Consider the following 18,818-nt stretch of genomic DNA (forward strand, 5'->3'; position numbering starts at 1 on the left):
TAGCCATTACAAGTGGTTTGAAAATCTGCCCTTCCCTGTGCCTTAGTGACATCACAAGTGGGATTGGCCACCTCAATGTATGCTGGATAGATCCGTCTACTGGCCTACCCTGTGGGCTGTAGCAAATGTTTGTTTTTCTGTCCATCACGCATCTAGGTGTATACTCCCACTTGTTATGTTCCTAAAACATAAGAAAAGGCAGATTTTCGGCTTAATGGCTACCGTTGATGGTCAATTACACTCACACCTGGTGTTATGATTGAGGCTCTTTTTAAAAATGCAAAAAGTTACTTATGTTTGCCTATCAAGGTCAACATGGGTTTGAGTTTATTTTATTATAAAAACAAGAATCCTAAGTGCAAAAATAGGAAACACTTTAAAATAAATGTGATTTGGGTTTAGAGTTCTAGGAAAGTGGGGACGTGTTATCCCGTTACGACCAATAGCAACTTTTTTATATTTCTTTAGTTCCGTCGTTGTGTATGACTATTATAATGCACAATGTTTTTTATAGTATATTGCACAAAAGCAATATACTATAAGTGTCTGAGAATCCTTTTCGTAGCATTATACAATAAGTGTCCGAAAGCTTAACTTTCTCTTGGACGCCACAGTCAACTGCTGCCCAGACAGAGCTCCACACGTCCACACAAACCCTGCCACCGGGACCCCTTGATCGTGACATCTGACTGCCTCGGAAAAGGCACTCAGAAGTCACGGAAAGAAAACCTCCTGCATAGAATAGCATTAGGTAAATGCGACCAGGTAGAAGGTGAACCGCCACCATCCTCTTCCACCATCAGAAAGATACCACCCCACAGAGCCCTCCGAAAGCTTGAGTTTGTGCTATCGTGCTAGGGTCAACCTCCACCCCAAGTAGTATCCAACAGCCCAGTCCTACTGCTAGTCAAACTTCCAAAGTCAAACCTCACTCCCTCAGCTCTACCCTCTCTAGCAGTTGTTTACATATTTTATTTAATACGTTTTCAGTATCCTGCCTCTGAAATGTTTGAAACGTTTCAAACAAGGCGTTTGATGTGAGGGGGAATCACAGCAGTGGTTGATAATATATTATAAACCAAAATTAACCTTGTTTTATTTGAGAGAGAATACTCCTTATACTGAACATTTATCCTTATTAATATTAATAAACATAAATTGTGATAAATATCTATCGTTCAATAAAAAAAACATTGTGATATAATTTTGGCCATATTGTCTGGCCCTTTGCAAAAGAGCTTAAAAAGGTTGATTTAAAATAGTAGCTCAAGGGTAATGCAGCATTCATCAAAACTATCCATATTGCGCATTTGTCTACAATAAGTGAATTGTTATTCACCCCAGCGGTTCTCCAGATATGAACTATGTCAACAAAATCACGCGAGAATGTACGTCTGTTTTTGTTCTCAGGCTGGTCTGTTATATGGCCATGGCGTGTGTTTAGTGTCTTGGGATCATTTGTCGTTTCTTCTTTGTTCCCTGTGGGAGAAACTGGGTGCATTAATGATCAACCTTGGAGACTATTGCTTCCTCTGCCTTGGGGAGTGTTGCGACATAGTCGTGTTAACAGCCAAGCTAAGTTTAGATTGAGTCGCAGGCTGTCCGTTTGAAACCCAGGAGGACCGCAAGGACCAGCCCTCAGTCCCTGGCCTGCTAATGAATGGGTTGAGGCTGAGGCAAACATTTGGGGGTGAAAAAAGTGAAAAACTGTCACTGTGACTTTCCACTTTCATCACCCACCACCCCCCACCTACCTTGCTTCACTCTTTTCTTGTGTCCACACATTGTGTGCAGGAAGACGTGCACAAATAAAACACATAGACAAGGTCAAACAGACTTGTATGGTCTATGCCCTGTCCTATGTAAGAGGTCTTTTTAATGTAGGTCATCAGAGGGAGCTGTTTTTTGTGCTTGCCCTTCTTGCTTCCCTCCCTGGCCATCGCTTGTAACACGCACACGTAAATATATATACACACTCGCGTACAGCAACTTTCCTCCCCTGTTTGTCCCTTTCCTGGCCACCATCTCTTCTTTTTCATTTTTGTTTCATTCACATTTGAGGGACTTTCCCCCTAAATGCTATACTAATCCAGACTCTTAATATTAATACAGCTATATATATGTATAGAGATGCTGTTGTGTCTTTTGTGGAATTTGTCAAGATCTGAACTTGCTAGCGTGTTTTGATATATTCAAAATGTAGCTTGCACTTGCAAATATAAATTGCTGATTTAAATACTGGATAGATAATCAGTGTGTGTGTGTGTGTGTACAAACTGAAGGGCCATATTAACATACTGGTTTGTGTTCTCTTTGTGTGCGTGTGTGTTTTGTGTGTGTGTGCGGATGCTACTACTAACCCTGGATTGGAATGGATTTGGCTGGCCTGGACATGCTTCTTCCTCTGGTCTTGTGGCTGGGCGTGGTTGTGCTGCTCTCCCGTGATTTGCCTTGGCCTGTGCACCTCTGCCGTCATGGCGTCTGGCAGGCATCGGTAAACTGTCCACTGCCGATGGTAAAGCTTTTGCAGACCCCGAGGTGCTGCGGCGGCTGACCTCCTCCGTGAGCTGCGCCCTGGACGAGGCTGCAGCCGCCCTGACCCGCATGAGGGCAGAGAACACGCTCAACGCCGGCCAAGCTGACAAGTATGTATCTCAACCATACCGGTGCTATTCAAAAGACAACCCCCCTGCCTCCCCCCCCCCCCCGAAGATGTACTGTTGATTATGGTAACCGGACCTCACTTCCTCATTATGGGTTGACCTTTTTAGTTCAGGTAGAGGTGTGTGTGTGTGTGTGTGTGTGTGTGTGTGTGTGTGTGTGTGTGTGTGTGTGTGTGTGTGTGTGTGTGTGTGTGTGTGTGTGTGTGTGTGTGTGTGTGTGTGTGTGTGTGTGTGTGTCGTCTTGCCACAGTGGCAGTAATTGTAGCAGTTTGGTTATTTTCAGCCGTAGTTTGGCGGAGGCGTGCTCGGACGGTGACGTGAACGCGGTGCGCAAGCTGCTGGACGAGGGACGAAGCGTCAACGAACACACGGAGGAAGGAGAGAGCCTGCTGTGCCTCGCATGCTCCGCCGGATACTATGAACTTGCACAGGTGGGTCCTGGAGGAGACGACAGCAAACAGCCGGCCGGAGTACGGTGTGACCGGTGGCGTTATTAAATGGAGGGGTATTGACAGAGTACATATTGTGTCCTGGGATACCATTTTGTAGACGTGGAATTTGATGAATTATAGGCTGATAAATTATAACTTTTTTCGCATTATATTTATTTAACATGGGTATTATTTATAAGGAGTGGGGTTCCCCATTCATATCTTTTGTTTCTGATTAAATTCCCAGCTTGAAAATGTATTTTTTTAGATCAGTTGAAGTTGAAAACAACCTTATGTTATACACACTTCTTCTTCTTTCATGCCATTATTTGCCACACCACTACAGCAGACTGGAGTAGACCCTGAATTTAGCATCCCTTTTTACTGAATCGAGAATTGATTTTGAATCCAATCATTCAGATCAGAAATCGAAAGATTCAAACCCCTAAAAGGCAGCATCCTCTGTATTTGTTTGGTATAATCTTTACAAAACCTATGAAGGGACCTCCATTTTCAGATCTGTGTGCCACACTGGCTCAGACCGCCCTGTTCCTTTAGCTCTTGACCGTCTATCTGCCTCACCCTCAGGTGCTATTGGCCATGCACGCCAACGTGGAGGACCGGGGCATCAAGGGGGACATCACGCCACTCATGGCGGCCGCCAGCGGAGGCTACGTGGACATCGTCAAGCTGCTCCTCGTTCACGGAGCGGACGTCAACGCACAATCCTCCACAGGTGACCTCCTTGTGTCTCTTGTAGGGGTCTAGCCGCAATTGCTAGAGCATCCTATGCGTGGCGTTATCAGTGACGCGGTTAGGGGTTTGATTCCCACATGGACCACCCGTGCTAGGAACGGGTGGTCCATGTGGACCACCCGTTCCTCTTTAAAAAAAAAAAAAGAAGCATTTCCCATCTCTCCACCATAAGAGACTCTTACTGGCCTGACACTTGACCGTGCGCTGCTTTCCCAGGCAACACGGCGTTGACGTACGCATGCGCGGGCGGCTTCGTGGAGGTGGTGAAGGTGCTGCTGAAGGAGGGCGCCAACATCGAGGACCACAACGAGAACGGACACACGCCCCTGATGGAGGCGGCCAGCGCCGGCCACGTGGAGGTGGCCCGTGTGCTGCTGGAGTACGGAGCCGGCATCAACACGCACTCCAACGAGTTCAAAGAGAGCGCGCTCACCCTCGCCTGCTACAAAGGTGAGCTGGCTGTTGAGTGGACGTTTTCTAAGGTTAAACCTGAGCTGTGTCGCTTTTCGACTGCATTTGTTCTTGACTGCACACTCTTATTTACTATTCAAAAATGTCTAAACCCCGAAACACGGCTATCTGCGAGTCAATCCTTCCTGGTTTTTGTTTGTCTATAAATCATTCTATTTTGGTCCACTTTTGCCCACCCCCACCGTGGGAAAAAATCTCAGATGACAGTGACTGTCTCTCAAAAAATGATGAAGCAATAACTGTAGCTACTGCTCAAGCCAGTAGAGGTTACTAATGGGAAACTTTGGTAGGGCTGTTAAGTTCTGGCCGTTAATCGATTGGTTGATCTTTTTGTGGGTCGATATTAGGGGTGCAACGGATCACAAAACTTATGGTTCAACAACAAAAAAGATAACAATCAACAACAAAAAAGATAACAAGACAAATGTGACTTTAAATAAAATCTTCAAATGTGTTAAAACAAAATAAAGTGATAAATTAGGTAATAATCCTGCTTCCTTTAAGCATAGTAAATATTTATTTTGCAATCTGAGGCATTATTCCTTCTTCTTTTTAACATGGATAGTAAATAATAATAATAACAAAAAACTGTCCAAAGGAAGCACAGAGAACCATGCGAAAAGACTACAACCAAACATAAACAGCCCATTTCCGGTTCTGGTCCGGTTTCCGTTTCAATGGGATTTACGAAACGCCAAATAAAACACGACAGAAACTGTATTTCGCTACGATACTTGATTAGGAACATCAACGAACACCACTAACCACTCGGTGAGTTGCACATTTCTGAAAACGAACGTTAAGTGTTTTAAGGACAGGTTTGTGAATGCCCAAAGCCAGCCATACTGAAGCAGGCAGGGGTGAATCGAAATGAGCCAAATACCTGAAACAGGACCAATAGTCAACATTTCGGTGTGTCAACCACTATAATTCATCCTAGACAAACTAGAAAGGGGGCTCAATGTGCAATTCCGGAATTGTCCTTTAAACATGCGCTGATCACGTGAACGCACAACTTTCTTTCTTTCTTTTTTTATCAGCCGAACCGTGGGCGTTGATCCGTACGGATCACGGGTAACCCGTGAACCGTTGCACCAGTAGTCGAAATGCACTTGTTCGACCAAATTGTCATCGGTCAAACAATCGCAGCTGCTCCTTTCATAAGAAAAACTGAGCTTTGCAATCCATTCTTTTTTTTGTTAGAGGGAAAAATGCAGATGGATGTATTTTATTTTTGAGCGATGGGCTATATTGTGTTGGAAATTATTTATTAATAAAAATAATCAGTGTGGGCGGGCCTATATTCTAAGTCTAAGTCTTTTTTTTTTTTCCATGTTGACTGGGATGCATTGTCAACGTTTGTCTTTAACACTTGATCGTCTTGAATGTGAACACATCAGAATTGACACCTTGGCACGAACCACAGAGGCATTGAATTTCAGTCAAACAAGTGTTCATTTTGGTTCCCTACAGCCCTAAAACTCATAGTACAGGTTCAAGACTCAATGAGATGTCAAATATTTGTTTCAGATGTCATAAAGACAAAGGACTAAAATGTATAATTTTAAAATACATGAGCTAACCATTCTGAATGTATCCCCATCGCAGGTCACTTGGATATGGTGCGATTTCTGTTAGAAGCTGGAGCCGACCAGGAACATAAGACAGATGAGATGCACACAGCACTGATGGAGGCCTGCATGGTGAGCATCTGAACCAAAGTGAACCCAACCAAATTACTGTACTATCTATCTCTAGCATAAACTACAGCAGAGCATTGGACATTACAGTAACGTCCATCTCTACTGTAAACTACAGTAGAGCATTGAACATTACAGTAACGTCAATCTCTACCAAAAACTACAGTAGAGCATTGAACATTACAGTAACGTCCATCTCTACTGTAGGCTACAGTAGAGTATTGAACATAACCATAATGTCTACCGCTACCATTAACTACACTAAAGTATTTAACATTACAGTAATGTCATCTCTACCATAAACTACAGTGAAGCATTGGACATTACCGTAACTTCCATCCTAACCATAAACTACAGTAGAGCATTGAAACATTACTGTAACGTCCATCTCTACTATAAACTACAGTAGAGTATTAAACATTACAGTAACGTCCATCTCTACAATAGAGCATTGAATACATTACCGTAACGTCCATCTCTACCATAAACTATGGTAGAGCATTGAACATCACTTGCATCTCCTCCATAAACAACGGTAGAGCATTAAACATCACTTCTGTCATTCTCCACCATAAACTACGGTAGAGCATTAAACATCACTTCCATCTCCACCATAAACTACGGTAGAGCATTAAACATCGCTTCCATCTCCACCATAAACTACGGTAGAGCATTAAACATCACTTCCATCATTCTCCACCATAAACAACGGTAGAGCATTAAACATCACTTCCATCATTCTCCACCATAAACAATGGTAGAGCATTAAACATCACTTCCATCATTCTCCACCATAAACTACGGTAGAGCATTGAACATCACGTCCATCTCTAGCTTCAGGTGCTTATCTTTGCGCTCTTTGTGTGTCTCTCTCCGCTGTCCCAGGACGGGCATGTGGAAGTGGCCCGGCTGCTGTTAGACAGCGGTGCGCAGGTCAACATGCCGGCCGACTCCTTCGAGTCCCCCCTCACTCTGGCCGCATGCGGAGGGCACGTTGAGCTGGCTGCCTTGCTCATAGAGAGAGGAGCCAACCTGGAGGAAGTAAGTCACCAACTATTTAGACTCACAAACTAGACTTTAGTTACCTATACCTACAGTCTGACGGCAGTCGAGCCGAAGTCTAAGTGGGTGTGGGCTTTCACAATGTTTTGCTTCATGGTTGTTTCAAACAACTATTTTCTTGAGCTGGGCTCCGCAAGCTTGTAATTGGCGAACACAAACTCTGCCAGCAGTAGTAAACTGTTAAAATGTGTATGTATAGGTTTCAAATCAACACAGTGTTGAATTCCTACTGTGGGAATGCACATTAAAATCCGTTTCTGAAGGCTTGGTGTACTTCCAAGCTTAATCCATTGTATTGGGCGTTACTCCGCTTCTTGCTGTTTTAGTTTTCGGGCCCAGGCTCTGTGCCGTCTCCCTCCAGAAGTTCTGCTACACCATAGTAGTACTACTGGAGAAGAGATTACCAACCATCTTGCATTCTAGATTCTGTTTTTATTTCATTGCATTTGTAAAGTACATTACAATTAATAATGACATTATTTTCCTAAACATTGCAAGGGTACTTTTTCTCGATCAACATGTTTATGTATACATGTAAACAAGACGATGCAGATCTCGTGCCTCCTGCCTCTATGTATTCTCACTGCTCACGGTGCTTGTGTTTGTGTGCAGGTGAACGATGAGGGCTACACACCGCTCATGGAAGCTGCAAGGGAGGGCCATGAGGAGATGGTGGCACTACTACTCGCTCAGGGTAAACACAAAACCCTTATGTGACACGCCACATTGTTGCCTAATCTACACTGTTGATTCTAAAGGGTTATCTTTGTATATTAAGAATTTTTGCATATATATCAGTGGAGATCCGGAGTTTTACATCTCACCAATAAATGTGATTCATCAGTTTCATATCAACATGTTGGCTTATTTATTCAAATGATTTAGTATAAAGTAAAAGGCATGTAATAACAATAGAACATCCCACCCACTTTACTCCTACATGCAGAATTCCCCTGTACATCTGATAAGATATTGTTTTTGTAATCTTGACACCCCTTTTCTAGTTTGCATACTGCACAGCAGTAATGACACGACGGTAATGAAATCTGATCATCTCGGATAACAGCCCCAGGTCTAGGGCACACTGCGTTCTTAATAACTCGGATGGCACATGCTAGCTACAGGTCCAATTTGACTAATGAGTGAATGCAGTTACGATTTATGAGTTAATTTATGTAGCCTAATTAAATGGAAGTACGGTTTCAGAGGAAGGCAAGCAAGGATGTCGTTAGTTTGTATGAACAGACTTCTTTCACTTTTTATGAGGGAACTAATGTCTGCTACATTTATGTATACAAAGTAAAAGACACATTTGTATCGCAACACATTGCTGTTGACTGCACAACCGTAGGGTAGCAATTCTCCTGTCGCTATACCCCCTTCCGTACATGGATCATAGAGGGTATAAAACTGACCAATCTTCCCCTTGTGTTGATCACCAGGTGCCAACATCAACGCCCAGACGGAGGAGACCCAGGAGACTGCTCTGACCCTGGCCTGCTGCGGAGGCTTCCTGGAGGTGGCCGACTTCCTCATCAAGGCCGGGGCTGACATCGAGCTGGGCTGCTCCACGCCCCTCATGGAGGCTGCGCAGGAGGGCCATCTGGAGCTGGTCAAATACCTTCTGACAGCAGGTGGGTACAGGCAACCAGAACCACCGAGAACCATTAAAGAGCACAGTTTCTGTAAATCCGAAGGAAGAAGAATCCACCCAGTGACCCCTCGCATGAATCTCACTTCCTGTCGTCTCCCAGGGGCGAACGTTCACGCTACCACCGCGACGGGTGACACTGCTCTAACATACGCATGTGAAAACGGACACACGGACGTGGCGGATGTACTGCTGCAGGCCGGAGCCAACCTGGTAACACGTCAAGCCCTTTCATCTGTGCCTTGGTTTGTTTGTCCCTCTTTATTAGTTAGTGTTGTCTTTGGTTTGGGCTAACGTGTTGTCCTTGCTCTCTGTGGTCCAGGAACACGAGTCTGAAGGGGGAAGGACTCCCCTGATGAAAGCTGCCAGGGCGGGACACCTTTGCACAGTACAGTTCCTCATCAGTAAAGGTCAGCCACTGGAACACACCACAGACATGCATGCAAATCATTAACGGTGAAGATTTAGTGTTAAGAGCTTATTGGGTTCAGAATGTTCCAGTTTAAATTATTTTACAACTGGTTTAATTTTAGAAGCCGGTCAGAACAGCTAGTTTTTAGATGGTGACCCCTGAATTTATCATTTCATAAACCATCATTTATTACTCTTATCTTTTTTAAATTTTAATTGAACTTGCTCTGAGGGTATCATTACCTTTATTATTGCCCGTTTAGGGGTTCTCTAACCAAAAATGCTGCATTTGATTTTTGCCCATTAAGAAGGTAAACCCTTCTGGTTATGGAGAGAGTAGATGCCGATCTCCTCGTTGTATTCATCGAGGGGCCGTTTTAACCCTGCTCTCCCCCTGTGTGTGTGTAGGTGCTAACGTGAACAGAGCCACGGCCAACAACGACCACACAGTGGTCTCTCTGGCCTGTGCTGGTGGACACCTAGCCGTGGTTGAGCTTCTGCTGGCTCACGGTGCCGATCCCACCCACAGACTGAAGGTGACTAACGGACGCGTCTTTACAGTGACCCGTAGCCACCCATCTAAGGACGGAACGGGCTCTGGATGGCGCACCTTTTAAAACCGCGTGTGTCTCCCTTGCAGGACGGCTCCACCATGCTGATCGAAGCTGCTAAAGGAGGCCACACGAATGTGGTGTCCTACCTGTTGGACTATCCCAACAACATCCTGTCTGTCCCAGCGCCTGACCTCTCCCAACTCACGCCCCCCTCCCAAGACGCCTCTCAGGTAACCCCTGCCGTCCTTCCCCTTGTAAGCCTCCAGTGTTGGAGCTGTTCTGTGGACTCTTTAGAAGGGCGGGGCTGATGACGCTTCCCCTTTCGTTTAGGTTCCTCGTGTCCCATTCCAAGCTCTGGCCATGGTGGTGCCTCCCCAGGAGCCCGACAGAGCCCCATCAAACATCGCTACGCCTCCACCCGTCTCCAGCAAAGGTGACAAGCAAAATCCCCTCTCTGCTATTTTCAAACTGAAGAACCTGAATTGTGCCGCTTGAATCCAGCCAATGCATTTCACACGTCTCTCAGTAATCAATGCTGCCTCCATGACCATCTGGTGCCCAACTGTGTTAACCCTAAACGTCTCACCCCCTGTGGTCCCCCTGTCAGGCGTGTCCAAACAGAGACAGGCTGCCCTCCAGCCCTCTTGTCCCAACACGATGGGCAGGGGGCCCGAGACGGAGCCCCTACCTCCCTTCCACTTGTGCCAGCCCCTGGAGTGCATCGTGGAGGAGACGGAGGGCAAGCTGAATGAGCTCGGCCAGAGGATCAGCGCCATTGAAAAGGCCCAGCTGCAGTCGCTTGAGCTCATTCAGGGGGAGCCTCTCACCAAAGACAAGATCGAGGAGTTGAAGAAGAGCAGAGAGGAGCAGGTAATATCCCCCTCCACGCGATGGAAAGCTAAAATACCAGCCGTAGGCCCTTTTTTTTTTTAAGTTGATGTGACCATAGTGCCAACCATATTAAAGGATTCCAGACCCCATCTATAATATATTAATGGGTATTTAATTAATGTGATAAAATAGTAAATCTAAATACTGACAAAGAATAAAACTTAGTTTTTTCCTATGGTGTTCTTTTCAAAAGGAGCTAAGCTAATGCACACATCTGGTGGTGGTTAGTGAGGTCCCCCCTTCACTGTATAGCGTCTTTGAGTGTCTAGAAAAGCGCTACATAAATTCAATACATTATTATTATTATTATTATTATTATTATTATTACCTAATGGAGTTTATTTTACATAATAGAATCCAAGTAGAGAGTTACGCCCCTAGTCTGGCTAGACTAGGGCTAGGCTATGGCTCCAAATTAAGATGTCTGGGCGTTTGGAGATTGATATCTGGCTGCTGCCTGGTTAGGTGCAGAAGAAGAAGAAGATCCTGAAGGAGTTGCAGAAGGTTGAGCGCCAGCTGCAGCTGAAGACCCAGCAGCAGTTCACCAAAGAGTACATGGAGGCCAAGGGCCTTAAGGAGGAGCAGGAGGCGGGCCAGAGTCAGGGGCCCGGTCCGGGGCCCGGGAGCACCTCCACCGGCTCCCTCCCGATCCCAGCAGGGGCCCTAACGCACACCAGCTCAGACACGGACGAGGAGGCCAACCGGGACGGGGAGAAGGATGAGCTGGCGGTGGAGGATGAGGAGGAAGAGGAGGAGGTGAAGACCCGTTGAGATATTTATCCTGTTGCCTATAAGAAACCTCCTTGGTATACGTCGAATGGCGTTTTTAAAGTGGTCGATGTAGCGGCATGCATTCTAAGTCGTTTGTGGTTTCCAGGACGAGGAGGACGAGGAGGAAGAGGACGACGATGACGACGAGGACGACGATGAAGAGGACGAGGGCTCAGACGAAGAGGTGGAGGGAGAAGACTACGCCAAACTGCCTCAGGTGGACACCATCCTCTACAGGGACGGGCAGCAGCCCCCCCTGCCACCGTCGCCCGTGTCCCAGCCCCCTCCGCCCCCTCTCCAGACCGTCTTCGTTCCCATCCAGCCCCTGCCGGAGTACAACCCGGCGGACTACCCCGGCAGCCCCAGCCCCGAGCTGCAGAGGGTGCTGGTCGGGCAGCACATGCTCGGTCAGCAGCAGCCGGGCCAGCAGCTCGCCGGCCTCGGTGCCGGCATGCTGGCCCAGCAGGCGCCAGACGGTCTCATGGTGGCCACGCCCGCTCAGACGCTCACAGACACGCTCGACGACATTATGGCAGGTGGGTACGTGGCCTCGCGGCCGTCGGTGGTGTGCGTCCGCCACACTGGGTCCGACGGGCTGGAAGTGACCGATGTGTGTTGTTGCGTTGCAGCGGTCAGCAGCCGTGTGCCCATGCTGAACACTACCACCTCGCCCACGCCCCTGTCACAGCCACCCACGCAGACGCCCGCTAACATCGCCTCGCCCCCCTCCGTACTGCCCCTCTACCCTTCCGTTGACATCGACGCACACGTAAGCCGACACACCACCGAGCACTCCAGAACCAATCCAAACGCGATGTATGTACCGGTACAACATGAGTTACGGTGGCTGGTCCCCTCTCATCGCGTCCGTCTCTCCTCCTGCAGACGGAGAGCAACCACGACACGGCGTTGACGCTGGCCTGTGCCGGCGGCCACGAGGAGCTGGTGTCCGTCCTCATCGCCCGCGGAGCCAACATCGAGCACCGGGACAAGAAAGGTGAGCGTAAGAACAAGTACTCGCAGCAAAGTCATGACTACGCGCACGTTAATGCTGCGAAGGGCCGTCGATTTCTACGTCACCGTAATGTACATCATGTGAACCCCGCCCCGTTCCAGGCTTCACGCCTCTCATCCTGGCCGCCACCGCTGGACACGTCGGCGTGGTGGAGGTCCTCCTGGACAAAGGGGGCGACATCGAGGCGCAGTCGGAGAGAACCAAAGACACGCCCCTCTCCCTAGCGTGCTCGGGAGGACGCCAGGAGGTGAGTCTATCTGCGAAAACCTTAACATTTCAAGACCCGAAAGATAACATTTTCCTCATGTTGGTTTTGCCTGTTGGCCAATTGTGTGTCTTGCCCTGGTCAGGTGGTGGAGCTGCTGCTGCTGCGGGGAGCTAATAAGGAGCACCGTAACGTCTCAGACTACACTCCCCTCAGCCTGGCCGCATCTGGAGGCTACGTCAACATCATCAAGATACTCCTCAACGCCGGGGCGGAGATCAACTCCAGGTGAGGAACATGGACATATGAGACGTTCTGAGATTAACTCCAGGTGGGGTATAACATGTGATAATCTCAACTAAATAATATTACTGTGCCCTAAATGGTCTGAGTGGACCATGGAATTAAAAAAGGAAATCTGAATTTACTACAAAGAAACTATTTGGATGTAGAGCAGTTTTAGTGGTTTCTTTTTTTTTTTTTTCTGGATTGCTCTGGTTCATTCCAACAGAAATGGCTCCTCCAATGGTATAGAAACCTAACATAACAAGAGATACCATGCAAGGAAACGTCGTAAGCAGTGGTGTTGGTGCAAATACAGTTTAGTGGCAATTTCTAGCCATCCCATCGCGATATTACGGGTTCCGTTATACTGTAACAACTAATAAGGTAACTTTCTTTTAACTCACTGGTTGTTACTTTTTCTCATAAAGCTTTCTTTAAGTCTGAAGCCATACAAGAGATAAAGCCTCTTGGTATCGCCATGCCTTTTCTATTATTTTATAGCATAACACTACTTTGCTGTCAGAATTCTGACACTGATACAGTGACGCTACTTATCCAGCAGCGACGCTGCGCCACTGCTGGATGCAATTGTTTTCCTATGCTTTTATTTTTTACCTGCCAAATGTTCAAACCTATCCGCAATTTGCTGTTGGCAGGTTTTCATTCAGGACCCTGACTTGATGCATGTAGGAGCAACACTGACATTCTACCTATTACCTGCTTCTTCCTATTACCTAAGGCCACCATCTACACATAGCCTTCCTGCTATGTTGGTATATAGTGTTTTGGGTGTATTTACAGACCTGTGTGAACCTGAACTTGCAGTAAGTGAACTTGTCCTTCTTCCGCCCGCCCCCTTCTTCAGGACTGGCAGTAAGCTTGGCATCTCCCCTCTGATGCTGGCGGCCATGAACGGCCACGTGCCCGCGGTGAAGCTGCTGCTGGACATGGGCTCCGACATCAACGCCCAGATCGAGACCAACCGCAACACGGCGCTCACGCTGGCCTGCTTCCAGGGCCGCGCCGAGGTGGTCAGCCTCCTGCTCGACCGCAAGGCCAACGTGGAGCATCGCGCTAAGGTGGGGCTCCCGTGAGATCTCGTGACACTTGAGATGTTGGCTTGGTGGGTGGTGATTAATTATTAAACCGTCGGCATAGGTAATCGATAATCTTTTCATAACGTTTCTTGACACTATTGGCTGAATATTACAAGTATGTGTGGATAACGACATTTCAAGGTTGACTACTTAAAGCGCAAACCAAAAAAATCAAAAAGATAAACACGTGAGGAATGAAGCCTGGTTAGATGCAGGGTGGTTATTGCGTCCTTTAACCGAGATCAATAAATCAAGATGAAATTATTATATCAAGATGAATTATTTTAAAGCAGGATAACATAACAGCCACAGTAATTGGCCCTAATGATGGCGCGTCTTGCGCACAACCGTTTTTGAGTCACGTGATCGGCCCATGCAATCAGAAATTTTAAGCTGATCGTCCGATCAGGTGTCTTTAGGGCGTTTATCGTCCGATCACGTGTATTTAGGGCGTTTATCGTCCGATGGTGGCCAATCAATCGGTGCATCACTAGTTTTGGCTGTCTTCTGATCCGTCCATCCCCTGGCTGACCGGTTCATCCTCACCGCTCTCTGCCTGCAGACTGGGCTCACCCCTCTTATGGAAGCTGCTTCGGGTGGTTACGCTGAGGTGGGCCGCGTGCTGCTGGATAAGGGAGCTGACGTCAACGCCCCGCCGGTCCCCTCGTCCAGAGACACGGCTCTGACCATCGCGGCGGACAAAGGCCACTATAAGTTCTGCGAGCTTCTCATCAACAGGTCGGTGCCATCAGATTACCCAACGTCAGCCATTATTTTTTTCCCTTCATGGTCACGCCATGAAGCTGACTAGTGTGCCCTGCTACCTCAACTTACTCTGTCCCCTCAACTTCACAGGGGTGCACACATCGACGTGCGCAACAAGAAAGGGAACACGCCCCTATGGCTGGCCGCCAACGGAGGTCATTTCGACGTGGTGCAGCTCCTGGTGCACGCCAACGCTGACGTGGACGCGGCCGACAACCGCAAGATCACCCCGCTCATGGCGGCCTTCCGCAAGGTGCCCGCACTAACCTTCATTTTAATGAGCCTCGCGGCGAACACGCTGTCATGTGAAGCAGCACCCGCGGCCCTCTCTAACAGCTTGACTCTTGTCTCTTCTCCCAGGGCCACGTCAAGGTGGTGCAGTATCTGGTGAAGGAGGTCAACCAGTTTCCCTCAGACATCGAGTGCATGCGATATATCGCTACTATCGCTGACAAGGTGGGTGGGATGGGCGTGAATAATGTATAATACAATTATAAATTCATGGATTAATGCATCCGTGGCTAAATTGTTATCGTGCACTGACTGTGTATAACCGAATGTGTTGGTTGCCTGTTCCAGGAGCTGTTGAAGAAGTGCCACCAATGCATGGAAACCATCGTCAAAGCCAAAGACCAACAGGCAGCCGAGGCGAATAAGAACGCCAGCATCCTTCTCAAGGAGCTGGACTTAGAGAAGGTTAGTCCAAGCAAACCTCTTTCAATCTCTGGCGAGCGGTGTGTTTCCCAAGAACAAAGGCAGGCAGTCAGTGCTCATCTTGCTCTCTGCTCTGTGTGGTCTTACAGTCCAGGGAGGAGAGCAAGAAGCAAGCTCTTGCTGTGAAGCGGGAGAAGCGCAAGGAGAAGCGCAAGAAGAAGAAGGAGGAGCAGAAGAGGAAGCAGGAGGAAGAGGAGGAGCTGAAGACGAAGGAGGAGTTCTTTGAGATGCAGGATCCAAAGGAGGACTCTGCTGAAGGTCCGAGCCTCCTCGTATCCCCAGTCTCCCCCCCTGTGCTTTTCCTGTGAAAAATGGTCAATCACCCCCGTTGCCGGGTTTTTAAACATGTTGTTTTTCTCCCTTAAGAAACAGAGGTGCCCATCGATCCTCCCAGTGCAACCACCACCACCACCATCGGTATATCCGCCACCTCCACCTCCTTCTCCGCCGCCTTCGGCAAGAAACGTGCCAGTGTCGCCACCACTCCGGGCACTAATCGCAAGAGCAAGAAAAACAAGACCAAGGATTCCTCGCCCAACGAACCCATCATATTACAAGATCCGCAGGTACGCACCCCTTCATTGAGTGCAGCCGGAGCCATTAAAACCGCCTGCATTGTCAACAATCCACACTGACTGTTGATCCTAAATAAAGGTTCCCTTGACGCAACTGAAAGCAAAACCAGCCCTGTCTTTCCTCTTCCCTCCACCAGGTGGCACTAGCGCAACACAAGGCTGACAAAAACAAGATCCACGGTGAGCCGCGGGGCGGAGGCGCCGCCGGCGGCAGCGACTCGGACCCCCTGGACAGCACCGACTGCGCCAGCGAGAGTAGCAGCAGCGGCGGCAAGAGCCAGGAGCTGAACTACCTCCCCGACCTCCCTTCGTCCGCCTCGTCTTCGTCCTCCTCTTCGTCCTCGTCCTCCTCCTGCTCGGCCCCCTCCCTCTCGGCACCGCTCCACTCCCAGGGTCCTATGCCCGGCCCGGAGAAGAGGCACTGCCCTCAGTTACACAGCAGCAGCATCAACAGCAAGGCCGACAACAAGGTCACCGTCTCAATCTCAAAGCCCACGCAGAGGTGAGTTACCAACGCACACGCTCTGTCCTCGCCTCTTTGTCCTCTCCTCTTTGTCCCTGTCTCTTGACTAATGTTACGCGACCCCGGCTCCTTCCTCAGTGGTACATAGAGTGCTCTCATGTGATTGTGCTGTTTTGATGTGGCTCCTTTTTGGGGGGTTTTATTCAACATGTGCTTGGGCTAAATCGGGGGTTATTTTTTTCCCTCCAGAGCTCCGGACATGAGCGATTCGATTCCCAGCTCCCTGCCCTCTCCGTTCAAGACCATGTCGCTGCCTGTCACCTCGCCCAACAGCAAGCTCAGCCTCACCAGCCCCAAGAGAGGGCAGAAGAGAGAAGAGGGCTGGAAAGAAGTAGTTCGAAGGTCAGTCGCCATTGTTTCACCCTCAAGGGTCACGCCCTGAGCAGTACGGCCAAACCCTTTTTAAGATCCAGTTACTTAAAAGAATATAGACTTTTTATGGAACTGGATCTTCAATGTTCAAATTATGAAATATTTCATCACATTATTTGTTGGAGGTTGCCGCCCTGTTGCCTCCTGTTAGGTGGTTTTACAGGGTCCAAAAAACATGTTTGAGCAATTTGGTGTCTTGACTTACTCAACGCCTAGCTATTGAGTTAACATCATTTTAGACTTGCTATAGAATTATCTTTCCCAAAACCTCAATTTTTAACCAATTAAGGACAAGGAGGTTATATAAGCTGAACATGTATGTCTAGAATTGTAACACGAAAATGGGAATTTGTATTTGTGAGTTAAGTGACTTTAAAATGTCTATTGTAAACTGAAGAGTGAGCTTGAGACCCTTTCACAGTCTGTGGCCTAATGGTGCAAGTTGGCTTTCGAAACATAAGATTGAAATTTGAATATAATGATTCTCCACTGATTGGTCTTTGAAATTACATTATCACACACAAGTTAATGTCACCCAATGTAAGTCACCCACGATGTTAACTATAGGAAGTGGTGGCCTGTAGCCTAATCAGGCAAATTGGCTCTCGGATTATAACCTTGTAATCAGGGGAATTTTGAAGATAAAGTTTTAATGCAATATTATTTTACATTTGACATGTTTCTCCACTGATTTGTCTTTGAAATGACATTATCACACACTAGTTAATTTCATACAATGCAAGACCCCTGCTGTTGACTATAGGAAGTGGAGGGCGTGTCAGGGTCTATTATGTAAAAGCCATTGCACATTTGAATAGACGAATAAGGAATTACGAGGATTCATGTTTTTATTATACGATGGCTGTCATGGTTGATATTTATTTGGATGTTAGTTTGGACTGCTACACTTTTATATGTAAGAATAGCCTTGGAAGAACAGTTTATCTATATAGCTTTGGTATTCTGGAGATTTGTATACGCCGCTGTACAAGTTGGCAACCCTAAAGACTGCCACTGTTCCCCCCCCCCCTTCCCTCGCAGCCTTTTTACCACCTCCACCCTTTGCCGTCTTGTAAATTCTGAAACACCAAATTCATGCCCTCACCGCCACAGTCTGTTAAAGGGTCAGTTGTTACAAGCCACGTAAAATAAGTAACTGCCTGGTGCTTCTTCACTTCCCATTTTTTAACACGTTTCACCATGTCTTCACACGTTCACGCAGCAAACCCCCGGGTGTGTGTCCCTCCAGGTCCAAGAAGCTCTCGGTGCCCGCCTCGGTGGTGTCCCGCATCATGGGCCGCGGTGGCTGCAACATCACGGCCATCCAAGACGTCACGGGGGCACACATCGACGTGGACAAGCAGAAGGACAAGAACGGCGAGAGGATGATCACCATCAGGTAGGGGGGAGACGCCCACCGCTGAATGATTAGGCTTTGCCCAGACTCACCATCTCCACTTGATTCAGTATGTATGAAAAGGCCTGAGAAATATCACCATTTTTGTCAACTATTCGGTCTACACATGTCAGCGACAAGTGTTCAGATGTCTGACAGAAAATCACTGAATACACAGGCTTATGCATTGCCAATGCCACTGTTAAACGTTCTGCCCACTAGAGGGAATTCTACCAATGAACATTGCTTAGTGTTACTCTGCAGTAATTAAAGGACTCTGTTGGCAATGGCATTGGCAACTTTTATTGCATACATTTTATTATTAACTGCATTTAATTATGTTTTTATACAAACAAGATAACACTTTGTGCCGGGATTTTATATATATTATTCAGGCCTAAAAAACGAAATACAGTAAATAATAGTACTAAAGAAATGTATGCAATCTACCATTACAATTATATAGGAAACACTGGTGAATATTAATCAAACATAGATAAATATACCCCA

The 18,818-nt window shown here is 47.4% G+C and overlaps 1 protein-coding gene across 16 annotated transcripts in view; it reads left to right on the forward strand.

Moving 5' to 3' along the window:
* Positions 1 to 18,818, forward strand: part of ankhd1 (ankyrin repeat and KH domain containing 1) — a 29,469-nt gene that overhangs the window by 5,487 nt on the left and 5,164 nt on the right. For 2 of the 16 annotated variants that reach the window (XM_079744757.1, XM_079744753.1), the window contains exons 3-32: positions 2,489 to 2,645; positions 2,932 to 3,094; positions 3,683 to 3,830; positions 4,067 to 4,300; positions 5,930 to 6,024; positions 6,907 to 7,062; positions 7,696 to 7,777; positions 8,526 to 8,717; positions 8,838 to 8,947; positions 9,057 to 9,144; positions 9,554 to 9,681; positions 9,786 to 9,929; positions 10,030 to 10,132; positions 10,307 to 10,569; positions 11,056 to 11,346; positions 11,468 to 11,897; positions 11,991 to 12,130; positions 12,247 to 12,358; positions 12,478 to 12,623; positions 12,727 to 12,869; positions 13,732 to 13,945; positions 14,526 to 14,701; positions 14,819 to 14,981; positions 15,089 to 15,184; positions 15,308 to 15,424; positions 15,532 to 15,700; positions 15,809 to 16,008; positions 16,155 to 16,519; positions 16,730 to 16,882; positions 18,135 to 18,311. In XM_079744757.1, the coding sequence (XP_079600883.1) occupies positions 2,489 to 2,645; positions 2,932 to 3,094; positions 3,683 to 3,830; positions 4,067 to 4,300; positions 5,930 to 6,024; positions 6,907 to 7,062; positions 7,696 to 7,777; positions 8,526 to 8,717; positions 8,838 to 8,947; positions 9,057 to 9,144; positions 9,554 to 9,681; positions 9,786 to 9,929; positions 10,030 to 10,132; positions 10,307 to 10,569; positions 11,056 to 11,346; positions 11,468 to 11,897; positions 11,991 to 12,130; positions 12,247 to 12,358; positions 12,478 to 12,623; positions 12,727 to 12,869; positions 13,732 to 13,945; positions 14,526 to 14,701; positions 14,819 to 14,981; positions 15,089 to 15,184; positions 15,308 to 15,424; positions 15,532 to 15,700; positions 15,809 to 16,008; positions 16,155 to 16,519; positions 16,730 to 16,882; positions 18,135 to 18,311 (5,155 nt within the window). Of the gene's footprint in view, positions 1 to 2,488; positions 2,646 to 2,931; positions 3,095 to 3,682; positions 3,831 to 4,066; positions 4,301 to 5,929; positions 6,025 to 6,898; positions 7,063 to 7,695; positions 7,778 to 8,525; positions 8,718 to 8,837; positions 8,948 to 9,056; positions 9,145 to 9,553; positions 9,682 to 9,785; positions 9,930 to 10,029; positions 10,133 to 10,306; positions 10,570 to 11,055; positions 11,347 to 11,467; positions 11,898 to 11,990; positions 12,131 to 12,246; positions 12,359 to 12,477; positions 12,624 to 12,726; positions 12,870 to 13,731; positions 13,946 to 14,525; positions 14,702 to 14,818; positions 14,982 to 15,088; positions 15,185 to 15,307; positions 15,425 to 15,531; positions 15,701 to 15,808; positions 16,009 to 16,154; positions 16,520 to 16,729; positions 16,883 to 18,134; positions 18,312 to 18,818 lie in introns of all 16 variants that reach the window. The other 14 variants (XM_079744750.1, XM_079744752.1, XM_079744748.1 and 11 more) reach the window with 10 other exon arrangements.

This window comes from Pollachius pollachius (genome assembly GCF_949987615.1).
Source record: "Pollachius pollachius genome assembly, chromosome: 10".
Lineage (NCBI taxonomy): Eukaryota > Metazoa > Chordata > Actinopteri > Gadiformes > Gadidae > Pollachius > Pollachius pollachius.